Raw genomic sequence first — 24,298 nt, 5'->3', positions numbered from 1 at the left:
AGTCATATCCTAAAGGAAATCAACCCTGAATATTCATTGGAAGGACTGATGCTGAAGCTGAAGCTCCAGTACTTTGGCCACCTGATGCAAAGAGCCGACTCATTGGAAAAGACCCTGATGCTGGGAAAAATTGAAGGCAGGAGGAGAAGGGACTACAGGGGATGAGATGGTTGGAAGGCATCATCGACTCAATGGTCATGAGTTTCAGCAAGCTCTGGGAGATAGTGAAGGACAGGGAAGCCTGGTGTGCTGCAGTCCGTGGGGTCACAAAGAGTTGGACACGACTGAGCAGCTGAACAACAAAGGCTGTCTGCTGGGTAGAGGGGACCATTTCAGTTAATTATTCAGCCCAGGGAAATGCTCAGTTCTGGTCTCTGACTCTCTAATTGGCAGAAACTAGTTTGCACTTTTAATAGCTGTGTGAACCCAAACCCCACATTGGCTAGAATTTACTAGGTGCACTGGTGCCCTTCAGACTTGACAGCCAGTGTCCCTGCTCTCTGTCAAGCGAGGGCCCAGATGGAGGCTGGTGATGAGGCTATGGGTGCTGGCTGGCAGCTGCTGTGCCGTGCTGGGTGGTCCTATGTCAGGAACAAAGCCCTCCAACCACGAGGCTGCAGAGCCCCCTGACCCCGGTAGGTGCCCCTTCCCACTGGCACCCCCAGAGGGATCCACAGAGGTAGATTGAACAGGCTGAGCAGCCTTTTCCAGGAAGCAGAAAAAAGCATTATTTACAAAATACATATTAAAAATACATGAGAGAAATCAGCCCTCCCTCCCACCGCCCACCTCCAGGTGCAGGCTTCCTGTGGTTCCTTATGTGGTCAGAGTCTGAAGAGAGAGACAATGTCCACAGACGAGGGAGGGGGCTGCCCGGGTATGGACCCCGTGTGTCTCTGCTTGGGAAGGCTGCTTGCTTCTGGGCTCTGCCCTTTCACAGCTTCCACCCAGGGAGGGGCCAGCTGAGGCATGCTGGGGTCTTCCCGAGGCTGGTGAAGATGTGAGGAGATGTCAGAGTGGACCTGCCTCTTCAGGTCAGTGGGATGTGTTGGGAAGTCCCGCCCATGGTCCTGCCGGGCAGGAAGTGGGACGTGGCATCCAAGAGGTGACTGCAGAGGATTCTCGGGATAAAAAGTCTGGCTCTTAATATTTGTTCCCAGGTCACAGATCTGTGGGGTGAGAAGGAAGTGTGTTGGTGGAGGACACCTTATGCTCTGGGAGTCGGGGGACAGGCCCAAGAACCTCCAACCCAATATCAGGGACAGTGGCTTTGCCCTCCTTCTGGGGTAAGTCAATCAGGACATTTTCAGAGGTGCTTTTTTAAAACCTCAGGTATATATTGATTTACAATATTATATTTGCTTCAGGTGTACAACATCGTGATTCAGCAAGTTTATAGATTTTAAGGAAATCAACCCTGAATAGTCATTGGAAGGACTGGATGCTGAAGCTGAAGCTCCAATACTTTGGCCACCTGATGCAAAAAGCCAACTCATTGGAAAAGATCCTGATGCTGGGAAAGATTGAAGGCAGGAGGAGAAGGGGGCAACAGAGGATGAGATGGTTGGATGGCATCACCAACTCGACGGACACGAGTTTGAGCAAGCTCCATGAGTTGGTGATGGACAGGGAAGCCTGGCGTGCTGTAGCCCATGGGATCACAAAGAGTTGGACACAACTTAGCGACTAAACAGCAACATGATTATTATAAAATATTGGCTCTCTTCCCTGTGCTGTACAATACATCCTTGTAGCTTATTTCTTTTATGGATAGTAGTTTGTACTTCTTAACATTCCTCTACCTTCAAGGGCTCTTACATGTGGTCTTCCCAGATGGAGTTTAAGGTTCATGACCCCGCTGGCTCAGATGGTCAAATCAGCTCCCACCACCTAAATTGCTGACGCTTATTCATTTCCTTTACAATAGCCCCGGTACTCAGCGCCCGTCCCCCGAACCCGTTCCTGGATAGGCAGGGTGAGCAGACCTGGGGGACTTGCGCTTATCCCCAGGGCTCTGCCGGGGGCCAGGCTCACCTCTTACAGCCTCTGAGCCCCGTGTAGCTCGTAGTCACTGTCGGAGGAGTTATCAGGCTGGGTGGAGATACGGTGCAGGGCCCCTTCCAGAGCTGTGGAAAGAAAGGAGGCTGCGTGAGCAGGCTTATCCCTTCAGGACACACAAAGACAGCCCCTCAGAGCCGAGCGCCTTTCAGCTCTTGGAAGATCACAGAGGCTTCCTGAGCTGGTGGCTCAACAGCCCCGCAAACGTTGTGATCAAATCGGCCAGTGTCCACTAATGATGCTGAGCACCAGGCTCCCTGCGGCTTAACTGTCAGTGCAGTCGGGGAGCATCTGATACAGGGCTCTGCAGGCCGCTGCTGGATGGCTCTGTTCTGCCTCGTAGAATCTGAGGGGCCTCATTTATTGAGAAACAGGTCCTTTGGGTCACAGCGGAACTGGTGTTTAATGACATCGCGGCACGTTCTTCTCTCCAGCTGAGGGGCAAGTTAAGGCCGTATCCCTTCCATTACCTGCCATGACCAGCCGTCAAAGGGGCAGTTTGATCCTCCACCCTGCTCAGCCTCCTTCTCCCTCTGGGCAACCACGTGGCCCTCTGCTCGGCCCTGGCGTCATTCCTAGGAGCGCCAGCCAGTGCTTACCTGGATAAGCTGAGATCTGGGAGTTCCTGGGAGGCTGACTGTATTCGTTCTCCACGTGGGAGGCCGTGGCGTTCTCAACCTGGGATCGGACAGTCACCGTGTGGTTGCGATGGAAAGACACTGAGTAGATTCAGGAGACGGTGTCGTTAAATGTGTTATTCTGTTCTCCGCCTCCCCAGCTGGAGCCCAGAACTCCAGTTTCCTGTTCCCATTGTGTAACATAGGGATAGGGAAGGGGGCAAGGATCCCCAGAAATCCTTCAGCACATACTTTTTTTCCCCTTCTTCCTGGGAATGCTCATTCTAGCAGGCCTCAGACTTTCATTTTTATTCTTTTTTTTACAAAATTTTTGGCCACACCCCATGGTGTGTGGGACCTTAGTTCCCCAACCAGGGATGGAACACACGTCGGAAGGCGGAGTCTTAACCACTGGACCAACGGGGATGTCCCAGGGCTCAGACTTTCAGAGCAGCTATGGGTTGGCCGGCAAGCTGATTGGTGGGCAGGCCTTCAGTCGGTCAGTCCTTAATCACTGATCAAGCAGGGAATTGGGACATGAGTGATAGGGCAAATATTGTCCCTGCCCTCCTGGAGCTGAGGGTCTTTATCTTGTAAGAAAGACTTGACCACACAGTTGAAGGATTTGGCCCTCGACGTGTGAAAGGGGAGGATGTGGGGTGGAGACAGGAGGAAGGCTGTGGTTCTACCCGCAAAAGTGCTCTGACTGTGGCCAGAAAGAAAGACGATGGGGAGCGGGGTGGGGGTTGGGCTGGCTGCATCCTAACGTCCTAAAGCTGGCCTTGTAAAGTCTGCCCGTGATAAAGACACTCCATGAGATATCTAGCTTGGGCCACCCTTCTTTACATATGCCCGTTCTGGAAAGATGAACCACGCAAAATTGCCCATGAAGGTTCTGACAGGTCCTGAAGTAAAGAACTGTGTCTAGCTTTGCTTAATTCACTGATTCCCAAGTCTCTTTGATCATGGCTTCCTCTTTTCTGAGTACCACCTGCTAGCACCCGCAGCCACAGGAACACCTTAGACGAGCACAGTGGAGTCGGAGGCCACAGGCAGCCGCTGGCTCCATCCGCGGTCAGCAGTGACCCATGACGCGGCTCCACCAGCCTCCTTCCTGAGCCCCAAGGATGCTGGCCCCGGCCCAGGGAGGAGCCTGCCTCCTGGGGATACTTACTGTTCTGGTTCATTCCCGTTGGGCCAATCCATTGGCGCTGCTTCTTCTGGCGGACTGGGTGACAGAGAGGTGGCAAAAGGCACATCAGGATGGGGGTGGGGGGAGTTGAGGGGGGGAGTAAGGGAGGGGGACAGGAAGGGGGGAGGAGGCAGCAGGTGCATGCTGAGAGGCTGATTTTCCAGGAGAAATAGCACAAAGTGTGTAGAACTAGAATTCAGGCCTGGGAGGGCTGCCAGGACCCAGCCAACTCTGCCCACCTCTGGGCTTTCTCCCACCCGCCTCTCTAATCTCACAGCCTCGTCTCCGAACGCCAAGATGACACCTACTGCATTAACTGGGTCTGCCCTCGCCCATTCATTGGATGGGGAAACATACAGAGCTCAGACAGGAAGTGGCTCCATCAGCTGCAAAGTGGTAGAGCCAGCCAGGGACACCTGTCTTCTGAGGTCAGACCCTCTGGACCCATCACGGTCTAAAGAATACCCACACCCTCCCTTGGGCCTGGAGTGGGGCCCCTCTTTGGGCCCCAGATGTGGGTGAATCAATGATTTTCCTGCTTGTTGCTGGGAGTAGAGAAGGGCCAGTGGGCAGGAGAGGGAAGGGCAGGGCTGGGCGGTGAGGCAGAGGTGAGCCCAGCCAGCTCTCCGGAGGCGGGGACCCTCCCCTGCGGTAGGGGCTTCAGAGGGAGGCAGCTCAGGGCACCGTCACCTACATTTCTTCACGACCTTCTTGTAAGCCAGGGGGCCACACACGACCAGCAGCACCGCCAGAAGCACGAGGGCCAGGATAATGCTCATCACGGCGCCCACGCCCAGGCCTGCTCGGCTGGAGTTCTGGCCTGCAGGAGGCAGAGGGAGGTCAGACCTGGCCCGGAGCAGGCGGGGGCTGGGGCATCAAAACTGTCCATTCGAGGGAAGCTCCTGGCTGGTTGGCTGGCGTCCCCTAGGAACTGGCTAGCATGTGTGGGAGGCAGTTTTCTATCTGTCTGTCTGTCCATCCATCTCTGAAATCCTCTGCTCCCTGTTCATTTAGCCACCATTTACTATCTCACAATTGATCATCCAGCTCTCATTTACCACTTCTGCTATCAACTTTCCACCGTTTTCCAGTTACATATGAGTGATCACCTTGCCTTCATCTACCAATAGCCGTCCACCCATCCATTTCTCTCTTTTACGTATTAGCCCGTTACCATCAATACAGCAAAGATGTGCCCCTTCCCTTGCTTTCCTAATTTCCATCTGAAAGAGCAAAAGACGGAGTAAGAGTCCAATATTCACCAGCCTCCTGACAGTTATGGCCAGTCTCCTCCTGATGGTTCCTGCTCATTGCTGTCTGAGCATGCTGTCCCCTCTCTCCCTATTTGTCATCACTCCATCCTGTCCTAGGGCTCTCTCTCTTTAGTCCCTGGACTGTTCTTCAGAAATAATGCTCATTGACTGAGTCTTAGAACAAAAATCCAGAACCACCCTCTACCCACCACGGACCATGGCCAACTCACATGTGACAAACACCCTCTTGCAGTACGACTTTTTCTTCTCAAGCTTGTGGCACTGGGACAGTATCCCCAGGGGACAGTAGAAGCCCCCCAAGGTCTTCTCGCTGGGGTCCAGCCCCTGGTAGAAGCTGACGTTGCCGCACTGCTGCTCCCGGCACACCTCCTCCCACCGTGCCGTGCCCTTGTTCCAGGAACTGTCACATAGCGTGTGCCACTGCTGGCCCTTCCCGCTGCGCACTTCCACGGAGCCTTCGCACACGTCGCTGCCCCCAACCAGGCGGCTCTGCACCTTGGGCTGGAAATCTGGGGGGAAAGCAATGGGAGGTGAGTTGGGGGGCTCGGCCGGAGCTCCCTGGGCCCCAAGCCTGCATGCCAGGCCACTGTGACCCTGTGACACGGCCAAGTGTGGGCCCTAGCAGGGCCCAGGTCTCGGGGGGCCTGAGTACCACGTGAGAGTGCCTTCCTTTCTGCCTTTCCCTTCTTCTGGCATCCTCTCTGGCATTTTCTCCATCAAGTTCTGTCCCTGGCACCTCTGGGCAGCTGCAACAGCTTGGGCACTTTCAGTGAAAAGGCCGGCATGGGGGCAGTGCCCATCGGCAGCCCCCAGCTGCCATTGTCCCCCACCCAGGGGGCAGTAAGAGAAGTGAGAAATATGCTCCACCTGAGTCTGCTTCCCTTTTTGAAACATCCTCCCCTTCTCTTGCTGCTCCCAGGGAGGTTGGAGGGCTTTTCAGAGAGGGGAAACTGAGGCCTGGGGATCAGAAATACCATCTGCTTTGAGTCCTGGAGATTGAGTCCTGGAACCATACCCAGGAATCCTGCTGCCCAGGCCTTGAGCCTGGAGGGACTGGCTCTCATAAAAGGGCCTGGTGCAACAGAGAATCATTGATTTCTGCTTGTCTGCTTGGCCTGGGGGCCCATGTGTTTAGGTCAGAGCACTTTGTGATCTTACCAGCTGTGGCCAGTTGCTATAGCAACAGCCATCTTCAAAGCTCTAGCAAATCTTCTACTCAGAAAAAAAAAAATCAAAGGCAGCCTTCTGGGTATGGCTTTGCAGGTTGTAGCCTGCAAGAGGGCTCAGAGCAGAGTGGTGGTGAGCCTGGGAGCCAGCGTGGTTTTTTTCCCTCCTCAGGCTGAGAGATCCTTGGAGACTACTTCTGTCTGGAGGGGGCAGCATTTTACTAATTCACACCATGAATCCAGTGTTTTGGGGATATTCCTGCTTGCAGGATGGGCCCAGTGTTCCAGAGCAATGCTCCCCAGATTAGTGCACATGAACCCCTGAGACTTTGCTAAAATGCAAGTCTTGATTAGTAGATGGAAGGTGGGGCCTGGGAGTCTGCATTTCTAACCAGTCAGATGAAGCTGCTAGTCCAGGACCACATTTGGAGTGTATGCGTGTGTGTGTGCGCACATACACGCTCAGTTGCTCAGCTGTATCCGACTCTTTGAGACCCTATAGACGGTATTCTGCCAGGCTCCTCTGTCCATGGGATTTCCTAGGCAAGAATACTGGAGTGGGTTGCCATTTCCTCCTTCAGGGGATCTTTCCAAACCAGGGATCGAACTCATGTATCCTGCATTGGCAGGCAGATTCTTTCCCACTGGGCTACCTGGAAAGCCCTCCACACTTGGAGTAGCTGAGGCTTATACTACAGACTCTGGAGTGATGCTACTTGAATGGAAACCCCAGCTAGTGTTCTGTGATACTGAGTAAGAAATTTAACCTCTCAGAACCTCAACTTTCCCATCTGTAAAGTAGGGATAACAATAGCATCCACCTCCTAAGCCTGTTGTGAAAAGGATGGAATGCCCTGAATAGTCCCCAGTGTGATACAAGTGCTCAGTAAGTGTGACTTTTTAAAGTCTGAACTTTACTAGAACATTTGTGATAGGAGCTACTACCTGCTGAGGTTTGCTGTGCTTACCCTTAATTTGACCTTTGGTCCTTTATCCTGTTTCTCTGCTGATCCTGGTTTTGGGATCCCTCAGCCCAGCCTCTGGGCTCCTTCCTCAGCCACACCGGCATCGTTAGTTTCTTCAGAATGGCAGTGTATGACACAGCAGCCTCTGTAGGAAGCCCCTGGGGGCTCCGCTTTGCCCTCTCCCTACCTCCTATGAGTTACCGTTGCTCCAGCCTCATCTGTCTCTGAGGCGCATAAACTACCCTCCTGCAAGGCTGGTCTCCTCCAAGTGCTCCATCCTTCTTGGGCCCTTGACACAAGCCACGATCCATCAAAACCACCAGAAGACCTTGCCTCCTCCTGAAAGTCCTGCTCCTCCTCAAGTGGCAGCCGAGCCAGCAGCACATTTGGACCTGTTCTGCGTTACTTTGTGGAGATGCCCAGGGCATCGGGTGTGCCATCTCTCCACCCCACGACTGCCCTACCTCTCAGAAGCCAGCTCTCTGTTTCCCTTGTGTTCTTCATAGCACTAGTGCCCTGCGCTGCATGCTGGGGTTCCAGGAACCTGCGGTAAGTCACATGACCACGTCGGGACACCCGTGGGTCTCAGTCTGCTCCCCACTCACCAGAACAGATGAGGCCAAGAGCTTGGCCACCCGCCCGGGGCTGCACTTTTCGGAAACACTGCTCCAGGGAGTTGTTGCATCTTGGGTTCTGGATCTCCCAGCGGATTGGCAAGGGCCTTTGGCCTCCTGGCTTTGGTGTCTGGGCTTCCTCGGTCTCTGGCAGGGTCTTCAGGAAGGAGCCACACTGGAGGGCTGCACAGATGAGTTGCCCCAGGTCCTTGATCTCATCCTGGGGCTCGATGCCAATGGTGCCGCCCAGGCCACCGCTGTAGAACTCCACCAGGCCAGCACACTGCAGACCCCCGGGCTCTGCCACCAGCTGAAACCTGGGAGGTGCTAGGGGAGAGAAGGGAGGGGGCAGGGACCTGAGCGCTGATGACCAGCACCCAGACCTTCCTTGTTCTTTGGTTCTAACACACAGAAGAGCAAGTGACTGGGCAATGACCCTAGGAGGTGGTGAGGTCCCAAATATTGCACGGAACATGCTCTACAATTTTTCATGCTTACTTGAGACTCAAATGTAAACATCCTGTGTTTTTATTTGCTAAAATCCAGCACCCTACCCCCAGAGCCCTCAGAATCCTTTTACCTGTGGGCTCCGGAGTGGTCGTGGGCGGGGAGGTCGTGGGAGGAGCTGTTGTCCTCAGTAGCTCTGCAAAAAGATACTCTGATTAGGGAGAGGCCAGGGCCCCTGGAAGAAGAGGGGGTGTGGGGAGAGCTGGGAGCAACTGGCAGTATTAGGAAAGAACTGGAAGTCATGATATAAGTACCACAGGCCCCATTAAACCCACTTGACCCACATGTTGTATCTAAGCCTCCTGCGAGTGCCATCCCATTTTACAGTTGGGAAAATAGAGGTTAAGAGTAGACAGTGAAGTTAGCCATTGGCAGAACCAGTTTGTCTACCTTTTCCATCCCCAGACAGGGGCCAGCACCCTCTGCTCGCCCCTTCCAGTTCCCCACCAGGGCATGTTCTGAGAGGGTGGTTGTAAGTCAGTGACCCCTTCCACCTGCTTGCTCAGGCTCCAGGTCACAGGCATGGGCAGGGAGGCTGCCCAGGCCTAGGGAACCTACTGGGCCGGCTAGTCACCCACCTGAGCAGATCAGGGTCAGAGGTTCCACCTGTTGTCCCCTGTTGAGGCTGCAGTTGGAGAAGGACCCCAACTGTCCATGGCAGATCATAAACTTCTGGGATTGCTTGTCTTTGAAGTGACGCAATGAAGAGAGTAAGAAAGGGTCCCGGCACTGCAGCTCCTGGCACAGCTTTGAGAACTGCTTGAGATCTGCCTGGTGGGGCGAAAACTGCCTGGGCACCACCTGGTAGTATGGAGCCAGGCCCCAGCTCTGGCTGTGCACCGTGTACCACTCTGTCCCATTGCTGACCTCCAGACGGCCCTGACACGGTGAGCCAGAGCCGCTCAGTCTCACGGCGAGCCCTAGGAGTCAAAGAGATGGCAAGTGGGAGGTCAGGCTGAACAGGGTCCTCCACAGGGGCCCCTCCCTGTACCCTCCCCACCTGGGACCCCAAGTCAGCCAGGCTCCCTCTACCCACGGGATCCTCCCACCAGCTTTGCTCCTCCTGTGAGTTTCATCCTCAGGGTCCCTTCGGGGACTTTCCAGAAACTCATGCTTGTGCTGCTCTGGTTCCAAGTGGTCCCTTAAAAACTAGGTCCAGAAGAATGGGGCTCGAGACCCCAGGAGAACTTGGAGCAGTGAGCAAGGAGTTCTCAATACCCACTGCCCGGCAGAATCGCTCCCTGCCCCCTGCCTTGAAATTCTCTTTTGATAGACCCCAGATAGGGCCCAGTGCCTGATTTTTTTCTCTCTATCCAACTTTTAAAATCAGTTTTATTGAGGCATGATCTATCTACAGGGACATGCATGCATTTTAAGGGCACTTGTTCAATGAAATTTGACAAATGTATACACACCTGCAGCCTTCACTGTGCTTGGAGAACACAAAGAACTTTCCCATCACCCAGAAGTTCCCTTGTGCCCCTTCACAGCTGATTTCCCTGAATCCAGCCTCAGGCCTCCAGTGATCTGCTTTCTGTCACTAGAGATGAGTTGTGCCTGCTCTCAAATGTGATATAAGAAGAATCGTGTGGCAGGTCCCATCTGGCTAGCATTTGGAGTTAGCATGTCATTGCAGGCTTCCAGGTCCCAGTTCAGGGCCTGCCAAGGACCCTGCAGCCCCTTCTGACTGCCTGGTAGCTTCAGGAGACCCTCTTGCTACATTTATCTCCAAATACATTCAGCCTGATATTATCTCAGGACATGTGAAAAAGAGAGGTCTGTGGTGAAGGTAGCCTGGGGACTGCTGGATTTGAAAATGCTTAACAGAGTTCCTTACTGCAGGACTCCTCAGACCCTTTACCAGGCCATTGTCCCCTGTCAGGCTCTAAGGTGGGATGTAGTGTGGCCTATGCTTTGTCCACCGAGTTCCATGGAACCCTGTTTGGGAAACACTCACCTCTAGGATTAAAGTCCAAGACATTTAACACACATCACAATCTGGGGCAGCCTCTGCTGCAAATGTCTCTGGCCAGGGAGCATCTGGCAGGACTGGGTAGGATGTAGGACTTTGCAAGATGCATTTATGGGCCAGTATACTTTCTGTACCCGACGAGTGGACTGTAATAATAGTTAGCATGAGAACTAGCATTTGCATGGTACTTTATGGCTGTCTAGGGCAGCTCTCTGCAAATGGGCCTCTTTAGGGTGCGTGAGTGTGTGTGTGCATGCCCAGACGCATCTGCATGCGTGTGTGTTGGGGGAGTACTCTCTCTCTCTCCCTGTAAGGTGAGATTCACTCTGATGAAAAGATGGTAGGTCCCCCTACAGCCTGATGGAGTCGCAGCCCTGCTCCATGCCCCCCTCTTCGCATGGCTCTTCCTTACCTCGCTCCTCCACCTTGAACCCTCCGAGGCAGGAAGTGACTGTGGAAAGGAGAGAGGAGGGTCAGGAAGTGAGGTCTCTCCCCTGCTCCCGTCTCCCCACCTCAACTCTGCCCGCAGCCTGATCAATGGCCTATTCTGCCCCATGCCACCGTCATGGGGTTCAGGGACTGGGGTTTTCACACTGCAGGTTGTAACCCTTAGGTGGGTCATGAAATCAATGTTGTGTGTTGCAGGCATTAATTTTCTTTCTTACTTTAAAACTTGACTTTTTCAATGAACGTGTGAAATTGATTTTCTTTTAGTGCACAATTCTAGGACTATAAACACACACATGGGTCTACATGATCACTGTCACCGTCAAGGTGCACAGTTCTGCACAGCCCTCAAAGATTTCCTCATGCTATTCCTCTGTAGTAATATGTAGCATGGCAACCATCAACTTTTTTAAAATTGTGTAGCAATGCAACCGTCAACTTAAAGTATATTTTTCAAACTTTTGACAGCACCCCATCTTAGTTCCCTAACCAGGGATCGAACCCATGCCTCCTGCATTGGAAGGTGGAGTCTTAACCACTGGACCCACCAGAGAAGTCCCTACAACCCTCAGCTTTTTAAAAAATGAAATGGACAAGAATAGAGAATGTCAGAATGCATCATGTTTTGTGAAGATAAGGCTCAGTTTTTGTGTGCTGGGTGTCAACATAAAAATATCCTGAATGTCACTTTCAATCAAAAAAAAAAAATCAAACATCTTAGTTCTAGAAAGCTGAGAAACTAGCCAGCATGGGAACCTAGGACATTTTGCTACTTTCTAGAACACCCAAGGCAGGATAGAAATGAAAAAATTTCTCTTCAACAGCTCCTAGTTTAGGAGGAGGAAATCTGAGCTCAAAGAGGCAGTGGGACTTGCCCAAGATCAAGCAGTCAGTTGGTAAAGGAGCCCAATGGACAGGTCATTTGGGGAGAACTGATCTACCCCTTGGCTAGAAGGAGCAAGTGGTCCTCCACTTGTGGAGCAAGTGGTCAAAGCAGGTAATCGTCACCCTCTTGGCAGAGCAGCTCATGGCTGACTCAAATGTAGCTGGGAGAGGTTTGATACGGGTGGGTATGAGTCGGGTGGCACACTTGTGTGGCCTCCAAGCCCACACTCCACATTTACTGCTGGGCTTCATCAGTCATGGAACAAGCGGTTTGGTTTCTGTCTGCCCCCAGGGCTCACTTCTCAACTGGGAACTGGGGACACTATTGGGCCAGGGTGAGTACTTTATCTAGCAAAGGGCTGTGTTTAAGTTGCTTTTGAGAGATTGTTGCTGGCTGTAAAAAAGCCTAGTTTTGCCTGAGTGTTCTGAAGCTGATGGTAGAATTTTAAAGGAAGTCACGCTCCACCAGCCTGGCCCTCTCTCCCAACCAAGATTCCTTGTAATGACTTGGCAGCCTATGGTAAGTTTCATCCATCCTGGCAAGAGCCCACCATAGTTGTCCTGAGAGTCCTGGGCCTCAGAAGGGGAAGGTATTTCTAATGCAGAAACTGTGTCAGGCCCAGAGCTCTGCTCTCAGCTGGGAGAGGGTTGACCAGCTGTCGATCATCCAATCTGCTGCAATGGGCAGGATGGCCTCAGGAGGACATGGTGAAGACATTTGGCTCACTTGGTGATGAGGAGGCAGGAGGCCCTTTGTTCTGCCGTCACCTTTCACTCCTGACCTCTTACCTCTCTCGGTGCCAATTCCCAGTGGGAATGGGGCTGTCTACTTTTAGGGAGTCATTTCTTTGGCTAAACCCTGAGGGTTGAGGCAGCTTGAAGTGGCGCTAATGAGAAGAGGGGACCTAAAGATCCACCCTTTGGTGCTCAGTGCTGCAGGAAAGTTTCTCAGGCATTGAGGCTCTTCGCTGGGTCTGCGTAAGAGCTCTGCCACAACCTTGGCCCCTCTGAGCCTCAGTTTCCTTGTCTGTGGCACGGGAACGAGAAAGGGACCAGTTTTATAGCAATGTTATGAGGATGAGCTGAAGCAATCTATGTAAAAGCCTTGGCCCAGGGCCTTCCTGGCCAGCATTCTCCATCCGGCACTCCGTGCTCAGAGCTGGTGTTGCCGGTGGGTGGACTGCAGGCCTGCTTGGGAGGTTTCCCACGGGGAGAGGTCTGGGTCTGGATGCTTGGAGAGCTGGATCACAGGGCTTGCTGCCCCCTTTCTAACCTGAGAACTTCATATTCCCAAAGTCACCACAGCCAACCTTTGTTGCTACTGCTGCTAAGTCGCTTCAGTCGTGTCCGACTCTGTGCGACCCCATAGATGGCAGCCCACCAGGCTCCTGCATCCCTGGGATTCTCTAGGCAGAAACACTGGAGTGGGTTGCCATTTCCTTCTCCAATGCATGAAAGTGAAAAGTGAAAAGTGAATATGAAGTCGCTCAGTCGTGTCCGACTCTTAGCGACCCCATGGACTGCAGCCTACCAGGCTCCTCTGTCCATGGGATTTTCCAGGCAAGAGTACTGGAGTGGGGTGCCATTGCCTTCTCCATTGTTAACAGCAACTACCAATTATTGAACACCTACTGTATACTCAGCCCTCGGGAGGGTAGTTCCTTACAGATATGGTTGTTTATCTTCCAGATGGCCCCACAACGTGAGCTGAATACATGTTCGATATAGACGTCTGTTCAGGGTGAAACCACTAGGGCCTGGATTCGAACCACAAGTCTGCCTTCCAAACCCATCTCTCTGCTTTCTGCCACCTCTCTGGGCCTCCAAAGGGCCAAGTCCTCAGAACGGACAAACAAGCAGAAATGAGCATGACTTAGACCCTGAACCTGGTGCTGGAGCCTCCAGACCCTGAAGCCCCTGAGGTCAGGGACTGGGCCTGACCACCCTTGCCGATCTCACATGGAACAGCCAGAGAACATCCTCAGGAAAGACTGTACAACCTGAGAACCAAGGACAATTCTAAAAAAGAAAAGGCCCGGTGGAGACAAGGCATCTATGTGATTCAGGGCTTCACCTTCCTTCTGTGAGCCTGACTGGCCTCAGGTGAGCAGTATTTCTTGTCACCATCACTGTGACCATCATTGTCACCACCACCCCCTCAAAACACAGTCACCATCACCATCAACATAATCGCCACCCCTGTCGCCATCACCACCACCTCTACCATCACCATAAACACTTCCATAGTACTTACTTTCTCCCAGACGTTTTCATACGTGAACTCTCTCAAACCTCACCGCAGCTCTGAGAAGCTGGCACTATTATTTTGACCTTCTCATTTTATAGATGAGGGCACAGAGAGATTAAATAACCTGTTAAGCAACTGATGAGCACTGGGGCCAGGCCTCCAAGCCAGGCCACCTGGCACAGTGTCTGTGCTTTTGACCACTGGGCTGAGCTGCCTCCCTTCCCTTCAGTGGAAGCCTGTGTTGGCCTGCTTTGTGTTTCACTGATTCCTGCGTATTCCTGGCATGCAAACCTGATGAAAAGGAGTGAATTTGAAATCCCCTTCAGCCAGCAAAACATCCTATGGGAAGACTTTCCCTGAACTTGCTGTGTGATCTTGGCAAATCACTCAACCTCTCTGGGCTTGGTCTCTTCGTTTGTAAAGTGAAGACCTTAGATTCCACCCTCCCTCACCTTCCTTTCAGTTCAAACTTCCAGGATCTATAATCTCTGGTTCCTGATGTATCTCAGCCACAGGCAGGCAGGCGTGGGCAGGTGAGATGCACGACTGACTGGGAGGCTTCCTGGGTGCTGCTTCTTCCTGTCTGTCCAGGGATCTGCCAGCTTTTGATTTATCCACAACTTATTTTTATTCTTTTAGCTGCTTCTCACAGGGGCTGGACCAGCATCCTCCTTCCCTGAACCCTGCAGACCCTCTCCCTGACTACACCTTTAAGGATGCAACCAGAGGTCCGAGGCTTTGCTGCTGCAGAACCTGCCAACAGAAGCCTGGGGACCCTACAGACCATGAGGGACGCTAGTCATGAAAGTATCGCGCCATTCCCCAATCCATCATCTACCACCACAATCTGAGCAGCCAGGACCAGGGCCCTTCCTTCCCATGCCAACCTCTCCTCGGAGCCCCCACTATTTCAGGCTTAGATTGGCTGAGCCAGGGAAAGCTCGGGGCTGAAAAAGCCAGAGAGGCAATAGGAAGGCTTTTTCATGCTCCCCGAGCTCCTCTCCTCATCTCTGCCTTTGCAGAGATTGAGCTGTTTAGACCCTGCTGCCCTAAGGAGGTCTCAGGTGGGGAGTAAATGAATTTTTGAAAGCAACTCTGAGATATTTACGCACTCATCCCCTCCCTTGCCTCTCCTCTTGCACCCTTCCCCTCCCCGCCACCCCACCCACCCCCGACACACACACACACACCATTCTGGATAGTTCTCTCTTCGGCTCTCTCTACTGCAACACTTTGAGCTGCATCAGGCCACAGATGAGTTTTATTTGCTCAGCAGAGTGTTAAAAAATTGGGGAAGGGAGCCCGTTATTTTTAAAGGTTTCTTTTTGTTTTCTTTTTCCTCTTCTTATTTATTTTTCGGGCTCATACATAGCATGCAGGATCTTAGTTCCCTGACCAGGAATCAAACTTGTGTCCCCTGCAGTGGAAGCACAGTCTTAACCCCTGGACCACCAAGGAAGTCCCTTGCTTCTCTTTTTTATAAAAAATCCCAAGATCGAAATATTTTTGAAAAATAAGTTTTCTGTGGCTCAGGCGATAAAGAACCTGCCTATAATGCAGGAGACCCGGGTTCAATCCCTGTATTGGGAAGATCCCCTGGAGAAGGGAATGGCTACTCCATTATTCTTGCCTGTGTTCACTCCAGTATTCTTGCCTGGAGAATTCCATGGACAGAGGGGCCTGATGGGCCACAATCCACAGGGTCGCAGAGTCAGACACTACTGATTGACTAACTCTGCTTCTGGTCATGTGGGGCTGCGCTGCGGTGAGCCCTAGGGCAGTCAGTTCAGTTCTACCCAGGTTTGCCAGCGTCCTTGGGGCACCCTACTGTCCCCCTGCATCTGGAGAGCCTCAGCGGCAAACATATGATGGTTTCTGCAGCGAAACATATGAATTTTCACACCAAGTGGGATGCGTGAAGATTATAAATAGTCTCCTATTCGTTCAGGTCAGGATTTGCAGTGTATGCATTTGCTGGAAATTTACAAATACTTTTTGGAATCGCAGATGCAAGCTGGTGGGCCTGTATTATTGCTCCCACTTTACAGCAGAGCCTGAACTTGCCTCAGGCGGCTGGCTTCAGAGACTGTACCCTTTATGCCAGCCTCAGACCCACTAGTGGGCCCTCCTGGACCCGCAAGCACCTCTGATCACAATCCCTATGTACTGAGAAATGGAGGCAAGAGCGAGGCCCGCCTTGGGGAGCCCTGCCTTGCGAGGGTCCAGTGGGCACAGGGATCCCAGGGAGGTGCTGGGACTTCACTGATGATAAAAACGGGACAGCCACCTCTTACCCCGTGTAGACCCGCGGACAAGGGTTTTACATGGGAGACCCCATTTCTTCCCTACATCCTCAATCATGCGGCCTGTCATCACCCTATTTTCCAGATAAGGAAACTGACAGACCAATTTAGTGCGGTTAGGAAGTCAGATGTTCCCTTTTTTCCATTAACAGTGATTCCCTTTAATGGTCCCTAACATTCTCATCAATTTACAGCAAACACAGTAGGTCCACTGCCTTTGGGGCACTTTCTGTATTTTCCTTCCCTCAGCCTCTGATGGGAGGCTGGGTTAGGAGGCCAGGAATCCTGATTTTCTGAAACGACACTTGTCAGTGGACCCCTGTTACCCTGAATCTGCATCAGGGCTTCAGGGAAACAAAGATCATAAAGGGCCAAAATTCTGTTTCTCTGGTGCAGCACCAGATGAAGGGTTGGTTTTTGATTAGGAGCCTTTTTATGTGCAAAATGCTCAGAGAATCACACGAGGTTCATGCCAGGAGAAGCTGGGGGGCTGGAGCCCACAGAAGGAACAGCGGATTCGGGTTTCTAATCTCACCCACCCAGAGCCTGCGCCAACAGGCGACAGCGAGCAGCTCCTGGACAGAATGGCCTTCGTATCTGAACTGCGATTCCACGCTTTCCCTGGTGGCCTTGTTTGTCTGATTGAATTTGCATGAGTTTCACACTTGCCGTATGTGGTTCCACTGTCACACGGACCAGCCCTCCTTTCTTTTCAGAGCCTCACTTACTCCAAAACCTGCACAAGGGCTCATATCCACAGCCCTGTGAAGAAGGGATGGACCTCATCTCTACTTTCAGATCAAGAAACTGATGTTCAGAGAGGCTGAGCGACTAGCCCAAGGTCACACAGCCTGCTGGTGGTAGGGTCAGGACAGAAGTCTCATCACCATCACTTGACAGGGCCCTATGGGGCTCTATCACTGGGAGACCCCAGAGCCTGCTGGCCCCGTGGTACTAATGGGGAAACTGAGGCCAGAGAGAAGGAGGGCTTCACCCCACAGGGGCGTCTGTGGACCCTTGTTGCCTCTGCCGACCGTCACTAACTTCCTGTTCTGTTCCCACCACACATCTCCCAGTTGTGCCCCCAGGGAGAAGGGAGTACCAGATTCCTGTGGGAACGTGAGGGTCAAGCTCCCCAGGGGTACACAGCAATGACAGGACAGGAGTGGTAACACGGTAATTAGAGGAAGTAACATTGGGCCACGGCCCCCATGCTATCTGCAATTCAAAGCCAAAACAAAGTCTTTTCTGACACATTTGGTGGGAAGGTGTTTATGTTTTTAGTGCACAAACGTAGTTGCACTGCAGAAATGGGAACAGCGTGTTGCCCATACCTCCTTGGTGTGTCGTGAGCACACAACATATACAACAGTACCTTCCACCGCCTGGAAAATTCTGAGTTCCCAAACACATCCAGCCAGAGGTTCAAGATAACAGCTTGTGGACCTGGAGAGGTCCCGTTTCTCTCCAGGGTGCTCAGCACCCTTTTTCCTCGGCTTGGCCCCAGGTGCCTCGAGTTTGTTGGAGAAAATGCCCCATCCTCACGGGGGCCTTCATGGCTGCCCTGCCACCAGCCTCCATGTGACTGCCACCTTCCTTCCTGGGCCTGCATGGTGCAGTGGAATCACTCACTTCCTACGTGTATTTGCTCAAATGTGATCTTCTTATGAGACCCACTGCACCCTCTCTGGGTACAGCACAGCCCCCAGAGCCCCTAACCCCCAACCCCAAATCACTCCTGATCTCCTAACACCCATATAATCCTTGACTTGCTTGTCTCTTGTCTGTCTCCCCATCACACCTCCATCTACGATGTCAGCTCCAGCTGGACAGGAATTTTGAGTATTCACTGCTGTGTCCCTGGCACTTAGAATAACAGGTGCTCGATAAATACTTGCTATCTGAATGAATGAATGAACCAGATTTAAGGATAACGATTATCCTTTGAGATGGGCGCAGTGGTTATCCCCATTTTATAGATGAGAAGGCTGTGTCTCAGAGGCATGTTCCTGTCATTTGTGAGTGATCTCAAAGACATCAAACCCAGTTCTGCATTGCTTCAAAGCCCCATAGGCCTTTGCACGTGTGCACGCACAACACAGGCACATATATGGGGGCACGCACACGCATACATGCTCACAAGGTACCCACGTGCATGCACACAGAATAGGCATTCAATCAGATTTGTAGGATGGCGAAGTCCCTCCATGGTCCCCTGGTTGCTGCAGGAGACCCCTCTGAGCTGTTGGCACAGGACAGGGTGACCGGAGGGGTCAGTGGGGGCCCTGAGCGCCCAGGTCTTCTGCTCCCTGCTGGAGGTGGGGAACTCGGGGCTTCTGGGGGCCTGATTCTTTGCACTTAGAGCCAGCAATGGCCTCAGCTCTGCACCCTGAGACTTCAGACCAGCCGGTAGGCTCACCGTGGGCCTCCCCCCTCCCTACCCCCACTGTGGACATCCAGCTCCTCTAGGCCTGTCCTACTTGTTGCCTTCACCCTCCACGTGCCCTCTGCCTGGTCACTGCTCCCGCTTTTCCCTGCCTGACTGGATCCTTCCATCATTCGGGTCTCAGATGAGGTCATCTCAGAGAGCAGCCCCTCGGGCTGGGGGTCCCATCAAACGTGAACTTGGTCCCAGAGGCTCAGTGGTTACTGTTTCCTTCATCACGCTAATGACAAAATTTAGAAATTTGTAAAATTTCTGGCACTCCCTCCATGAGGGGGCTCTTGTCTGGTTCACTGCTGTATCCCCAGAGCTTTACACAGAACTGGGCACATAGTAGATGCTCAATAAATATATGGAAATGAAGAAATGAATGAATCATTAGCCAGAACAGAAGGATTGGAGGACAGAAAGCCTCATCGCTAGGCTCAAGTCTTCCCCACTGGGTCCTGCCTCACCTGGTTTCTTGTTGACTCTGATAATAATGATAATAATAAATTCACATAATAAACAATAATTAATCTTTATGATAAATTATATAATAAATTTATATATTTATTGTGTACACATAGGCTTCCCTGGTGGCTCAGATGGTAAAGAATCTGCCTGCAATGCAGGAGACCTGAGTTCAATCCCTGGGCTGGGAAGATTCCCCTGGAGAAGGAAATAGCAACCCACTTCAGTATTCTTGCCTGGAGAATTTATTATATATAAATAATAAATAAGTTATGTAATTATGTTACTATATAAATTTATTAATTATTATTATTAATGCTTACTCAGCACTTACTATACAAGCTAATGTTCCTACTGAAATTTACATTCATTGATTCATTTAATCCTTAGAAATTGCTATAAGACAGGTGCTATTATTATTCGAGTTTCGCATAGGAGGACACTGAAACTTACAGAATGGGTCCATAGTCACCTAACTGGCAAGGGAGGAGACCAGAATTCAGACTGCTGAGTCCGTGACTTTACCACAACTTAGTGTCAGTTTCTGTAACCCTGGTGGCTAGACCTGAGTGGCTGGGTAGTGATCAGAGCTGCCTCCATGCCCCACCTTCAGCAGGTGAGCTCCCGGTAGGTTGAAGCTAAAAGTAGCTATGGAGAAAAGCAGGCTGTTGGTATTTCCATGTACCAAAGGTCTCCAAGCCATGGGCACAACTTTCGTGGCCAGACAGGAGGCCGAAGTGTGCCCAGGGCTCTGGCGTTGGGTCGTCTCTGCTTAGAACAGCTTGAAGGGTGCCTGTGTTGCTTGCTCAACCCTAGGCCTAAGTGTCCCCAACCCTTGATGGCTGTCTGTCTCCTGGTGGCGGTTGTGTCCTGCGGCCATTTTCCTAGTCGTGGGAGTGGCTTTGGTGTGTCTTTGCTCTTGGTCAGGGCCACGGAGCGGCTCCATGGGAGCAGGAGCACTGGGCTGGGGTGGGCTCTGCAGCTCATCAGCTGCTCCTTCTGGACCTCAGTTTTCCACACTGTAAAATGGAGGCAACGGGCCCTACTTACTAGGTTGCATACTAGGCTACCTGCCTACTAGGCTGAAACTTTCAGAAGAAAATGGCTTTCAAAGTATTTCTTAAGCTGTGACCCACTGAACAGTGAAAATGTTTATTATCCATCAGTTTCACCCACACACATACACACCGGGAACCCTGTGCTCCTGGACTTCCGGATGGTTCCTATACTCTGGTAAGGGCCCTGCCTTCTGGACTCTGGGCTCTGCTGGGCCTGATCCTGCCAGGAGCCTTGCCCCTGATGGGATTCAGGGGGAGGCCTGAAGAGAAGGATCCCACCCCCACCTTCAGCTGGGAATTTGGCCAGACCCTTGACCCAGTGGGGTCAGAGGCCACAGGTAAGGAATAGGTAAGGCGGGGAGGGGGGAGGGGTGTGTGTACTTAGTCGCTCAGTTGTGTCTGACTCTTTGCAACCCCATGGACTGTAGCCTGCCAGGCTCCTCTGTCCATGGGGATTCTCCAGGCAAGAATACTGGAGTGGGTTGCCATGCCCCCCTCCAGAGGATCTCCCCAACTCAGGGATCAAACCCAGGTCTCCTACATTGCAGGCGGATTCTTTACCACCTTTACCTCCCCCTCCCCTGAGCCACGAGGGAAGGGGAGGCTTAGGACCTTGGTGTTTGGAATCTTCATGGCCAAGGAGGCCACAGCAGCTGCTCAGGAAGGTACTGGAAAGTAACCAGGGCCCATCCCTCAGCCTCCACCCTGGGGACAGAAGGCACTTTGCGTCTCCTGCAGATCCATGGAAGAACAGTTATTAGAATATGAGCCATCACCACATGCCCAAGGGGAAGGCAAGCTACATGCAGAAGCCATGTTTCGCCTATGAAAACACACACAAGTACACACACATATTCGCACATACACACCCTTTTCTAGGAGGGACTGAGGTGCCCCGCTAAGCAGGCTATGTCCCCTGAGTCCTTTCCTCCTAAACTGGGAAGCCTCAAGCTGCCATCTGTTCTCACCTGTTCCCATCCTGAGTCAGTCACCTCTCTCAACTGCCACACCTTCCAAACCCTTGAGAAGTGGTCGGATCTCACCCAGTTCATCCCCCTGCATTTTATAAATAAGGAGGTAGAGGCCTGGAGAGGCTCGAGTCCTATTTGAGGTCGTACAGGGCCAAACTTAGACCCCAGGGTTCAGATCACAAAGTACAATGATCTCACTTGTCTCCCGCTTGCTCAGCATCCTCCCCACCGGCCAGTGTCGCTGATGCCCCAGCAACAGGGCTCCAGTCCCAAGCTAGTGTCCCAGGACCTCAGGGATGGAAGGCTGCCTCTTCCACCATCTCCCCTCCAGCAGACAGGAGACCCCAGGCTCACCCACCCCAAACCTTATCCCCAGCCAGCTTCTCCAGAGGCCCCAGGTCATTTCCACAGTCACCCTTGGGTAAGGGTTAGGAAGTCCCTATCCAGGCACCTCACTCCAGTACTCTTGCCTGGAAAATCCATGGACGGAGGAGCCTGGTAGGCTGCCGTCCATGGGGTTGCTAGAAGTCGGACATGACTGAGTGACTTCACTTTCGCTTTTCTCTTTCATGCATTGGAGAAGGAAATGGCAGCCCACTCCAGTGTTCTTGCCTGGAGAATCTCAGGGACGGCGGAGCCTGGTGGGCTGCCGTCTATGGGGTCGCACAGAGTCGGACACGACCGAAGCAACTTAGCAGCAGCAGCATCCAGGTCTGGCGTGACAGCAGACCCAGTGTGAGCTCACATCTGCCTGGGAGGTCTGACTGAGGCCCAAGACTTATGTTTTTGACATCTGCTCAACTGCGATCCAGTCCCCACCCTGCCTTGGCCCGCTCTGTCCAGAGCATCACCAGAATTGCCCAGGAGATGGTGAGTTTCCTGTCCCTGGAGGCACCCAAGTAAAGGCTGGACCCTCATAAGGCAGGGGTGAGGGTGGGTAGCTGCAGAGGGAAGCTGGCACCAAATGAGAGCTGGACAACTTAAGTTCTAGGCTCGGAGCCTGATCTGAGGATGGATTCCACCTGGAAGGGGACAGTAAGGTCCTCAACCCTCCAACAGTGCCAGAGAGAAGGAGAGGTGGGGCCCTCGTGGTGGACGAAGCAGAGCCCAGAGCTGAGCTGGGACTGGGGGACAAGAGAGTGATCCTGGTAGCCCCAACTCTCTGCAATACTCCAAAGAGGTGACATGCAGGCCTGAGTCAGACCGAGGGATCTGACGCTGGCATCTTCTCTCTTGTACCCCGAGCCCAGGTACCCCCAGCAGACACCCCAGAAGGGGTACTCACCCAGCATCTCCAGCAGGTACAGGGCAGTCAGTGGTGGATGCTGAGACCCCATGGGCGCGGCCTCCTCCCACCTCAGCCTCCGCAAGCTCGGCGCCCAAGTTGAGGGTGTCTGGCCTTGTGTCTCCCTCTCTGGGAGGAGGGGGCGGGGCAGACAGGGCTCAGGCAGGGGTGGGACAGGGGAGCAGGCAGTGCGGGGCCTGCGTCACCCGTGTTTGAAGTTGAAACTGTCAACTTCCTCCTCAGTAAAAAACCATCTGCTCCTGTTCAACTGGCGGTCCTGGTCTCTGCCAGCTTCCTGCCCAGGGTGCCTATGGCCAGGGGGCGGGGGTGGAGGGTGGGGGCAGTCCTAGACCAGGATGAAGGGAAGGAGGCCTGGGGGGATTGAGAGGGAAAGGGGACACATCTCACCAGTGAGCCCTTAGCTGTCACGAGTGGGAGGTGGTGGGCACCCCCACCCCAGTCCTTGCAGCAGACTCAGTGATGAAAAACCCCACCCAACCCTCCATCTCTGTTGTGGGGATGAGGTGGGAATTGGAGGTGAATCCCCACAGGTAGTATTTTATGAGAAAGCACAGGAGAGGGGTCCTCCATGGATGCCAGACTTACATCAGGCTGTGTGTGGACGGTGCAATCTCTGTGTCAGTGTTGCTGAAGTAACCCTCTGGCTGTTGAGGAAAAGGCAGGCTGGCTGGCATTCTGCAAAGCAGATGCGGGGAAGGGCTCAGCTTCTCCGGGGCCTGGGCTCAGGTCCCTCACTCCAGGAAGGGTAGATGGAACCCAGACTCCGGCTCCTTGGGGCTTTTCATAATCTGGGCCATGCCAGGCAGGGACAAAATGGTTCAGGGATGTGACAGTAGCCGAGTGCGAAGAGTTGGAGGGTAAGAGCTGGAGCCAGACCTTGCAGCACCCGCCCCCTTCGGCCCCCACCCAGCACCCTGCCTGGGCCTGCGGGGGAGAGCCTCTCCCTCCCTGGGTTCTGAGGTTTTCTCAGCTCCCAGCATCCAACACTCCCCCGTCTCTGCTAACATGGGACCGGGAGGCTGCTGGGAAGCTTGAATCCATTCCCCACAGGGAAGGATCGAGGTCTGGGATCGAGACCTGTTATAAGTGCAATTGGGGGGCACACTCACCACCTCAAGTAGGATTTGGAGGTGCCTCCACACCTCCCCAGAGGTGACACGGAGGCATCAGCCAGCCCTTTTTTCCAGCGCTGCAACCTTTTTCTCCCTATCGCACCCCCTCCTCCTCAGCCTCACCATCCATCCTTCCTGTCCTGTAACTGGAAATCCCAGACTTTTCATCCTTCCTTCAGTTGGGTTTGTTTATCCAACAAATCATTGCCCCAGGCTAAGCACTGGAAAGGGTTTCCTCGGTGGCTCAGATGGTAAAGAATCTGCCTGCAATGCAGGAGACCTGGGTTTGATCCCTGGGTTGGGAAGACCCCCTGGAGAAGGGAATGGCTATCCACTCTAGTATTCTTTCCTGGAGAAGCACCAGAGATGCAGACCCCACTCTGCTTACATTCCAAGGACCCACCCTCTGGATAATTTTTCTCTTAAAACGTTAGTCCATGCTCTCCCTTACAAAGACTCCAGTTGATCCCTGGTGGGGGAAGTAAGATTCCCAATGCCACTGTGGCCTAAAATAAATAAATAAATAACACTCCATGTTTAGGAAGCTTTTTGTTGGTCACACTAGTGGTGTGTATTAAATGGCTTTTCATGGCCCCTATTACCACACTCAGTTGACACAACTGCAGCCCAAAAGGGAGAAAGAGTTTTTTTTGAGCACCTCCCCACGTCAGGGGCGTGGCCTCTTTCGATCTTCCCAACCACTATGG

General features: G+C 52.7%; 1 protein-coding gene across 1 annotated transcript; it reads right to left on the bottom strand.

Moving 5' to 3' along the window:
- Nucleotides 1-703: 703 nt before the first annotated feature.
- On the bottom strand, nucleotides 704-22,593 carry CD5 (CD5 molecule). The gene is made up of 11 exons (XM_040255913.1): nucleotides 22,459-22,593; nucleotides 10,778-10,816; nucleotides 8,972-9,313; nucleotides 8,467-8,529; nucleotides 7,878-8,213; nucleotides 5,351-5,650; nucleotides 4,562-4,687; nucleotides 3,850-3,903; nucleotides 2,658-2,777; nucleotides 2,035-2,126; nucleotides 704-1,169 (listed from the first exon to the last, which is right to left on the bottom strand). The coding sequence occupies exons 1-10, from the start codon at nucleotides 22,508-22,510 to the stop codon at nucleotides 2,038-2,040; spliced, it is 1,521 nt and encodes a 506-aa protein (XP_040111847.1). The 5' UTR covers nucleotides 22,511-22,593; the 3' UTR covers nucleotides 704-1,169; nucleotides 2,035-2,037.
- Nucleotides 22,594-24,298: the final 1,705 nt, after the last annotated feature.

Source organism: Oryx dammah, unplaced genomic scaffold (assembly GCF_014754425.2).
Source record: "Oryx dammah isolate SB20612 unplaced genomic scaffold, SCBI_Odam_1.1 HiC_scaffold_15, whole genome shotgun sequence".
Lineage (NCBI taxonomy): Eukaryota > Metazoa > Chordata > Mammalia > Artiodactyla > Bovidae > Oryx > Oryx dammah.
This window is presented reverse-complemented; position numbering and strand designations above follow the sequence as displayed.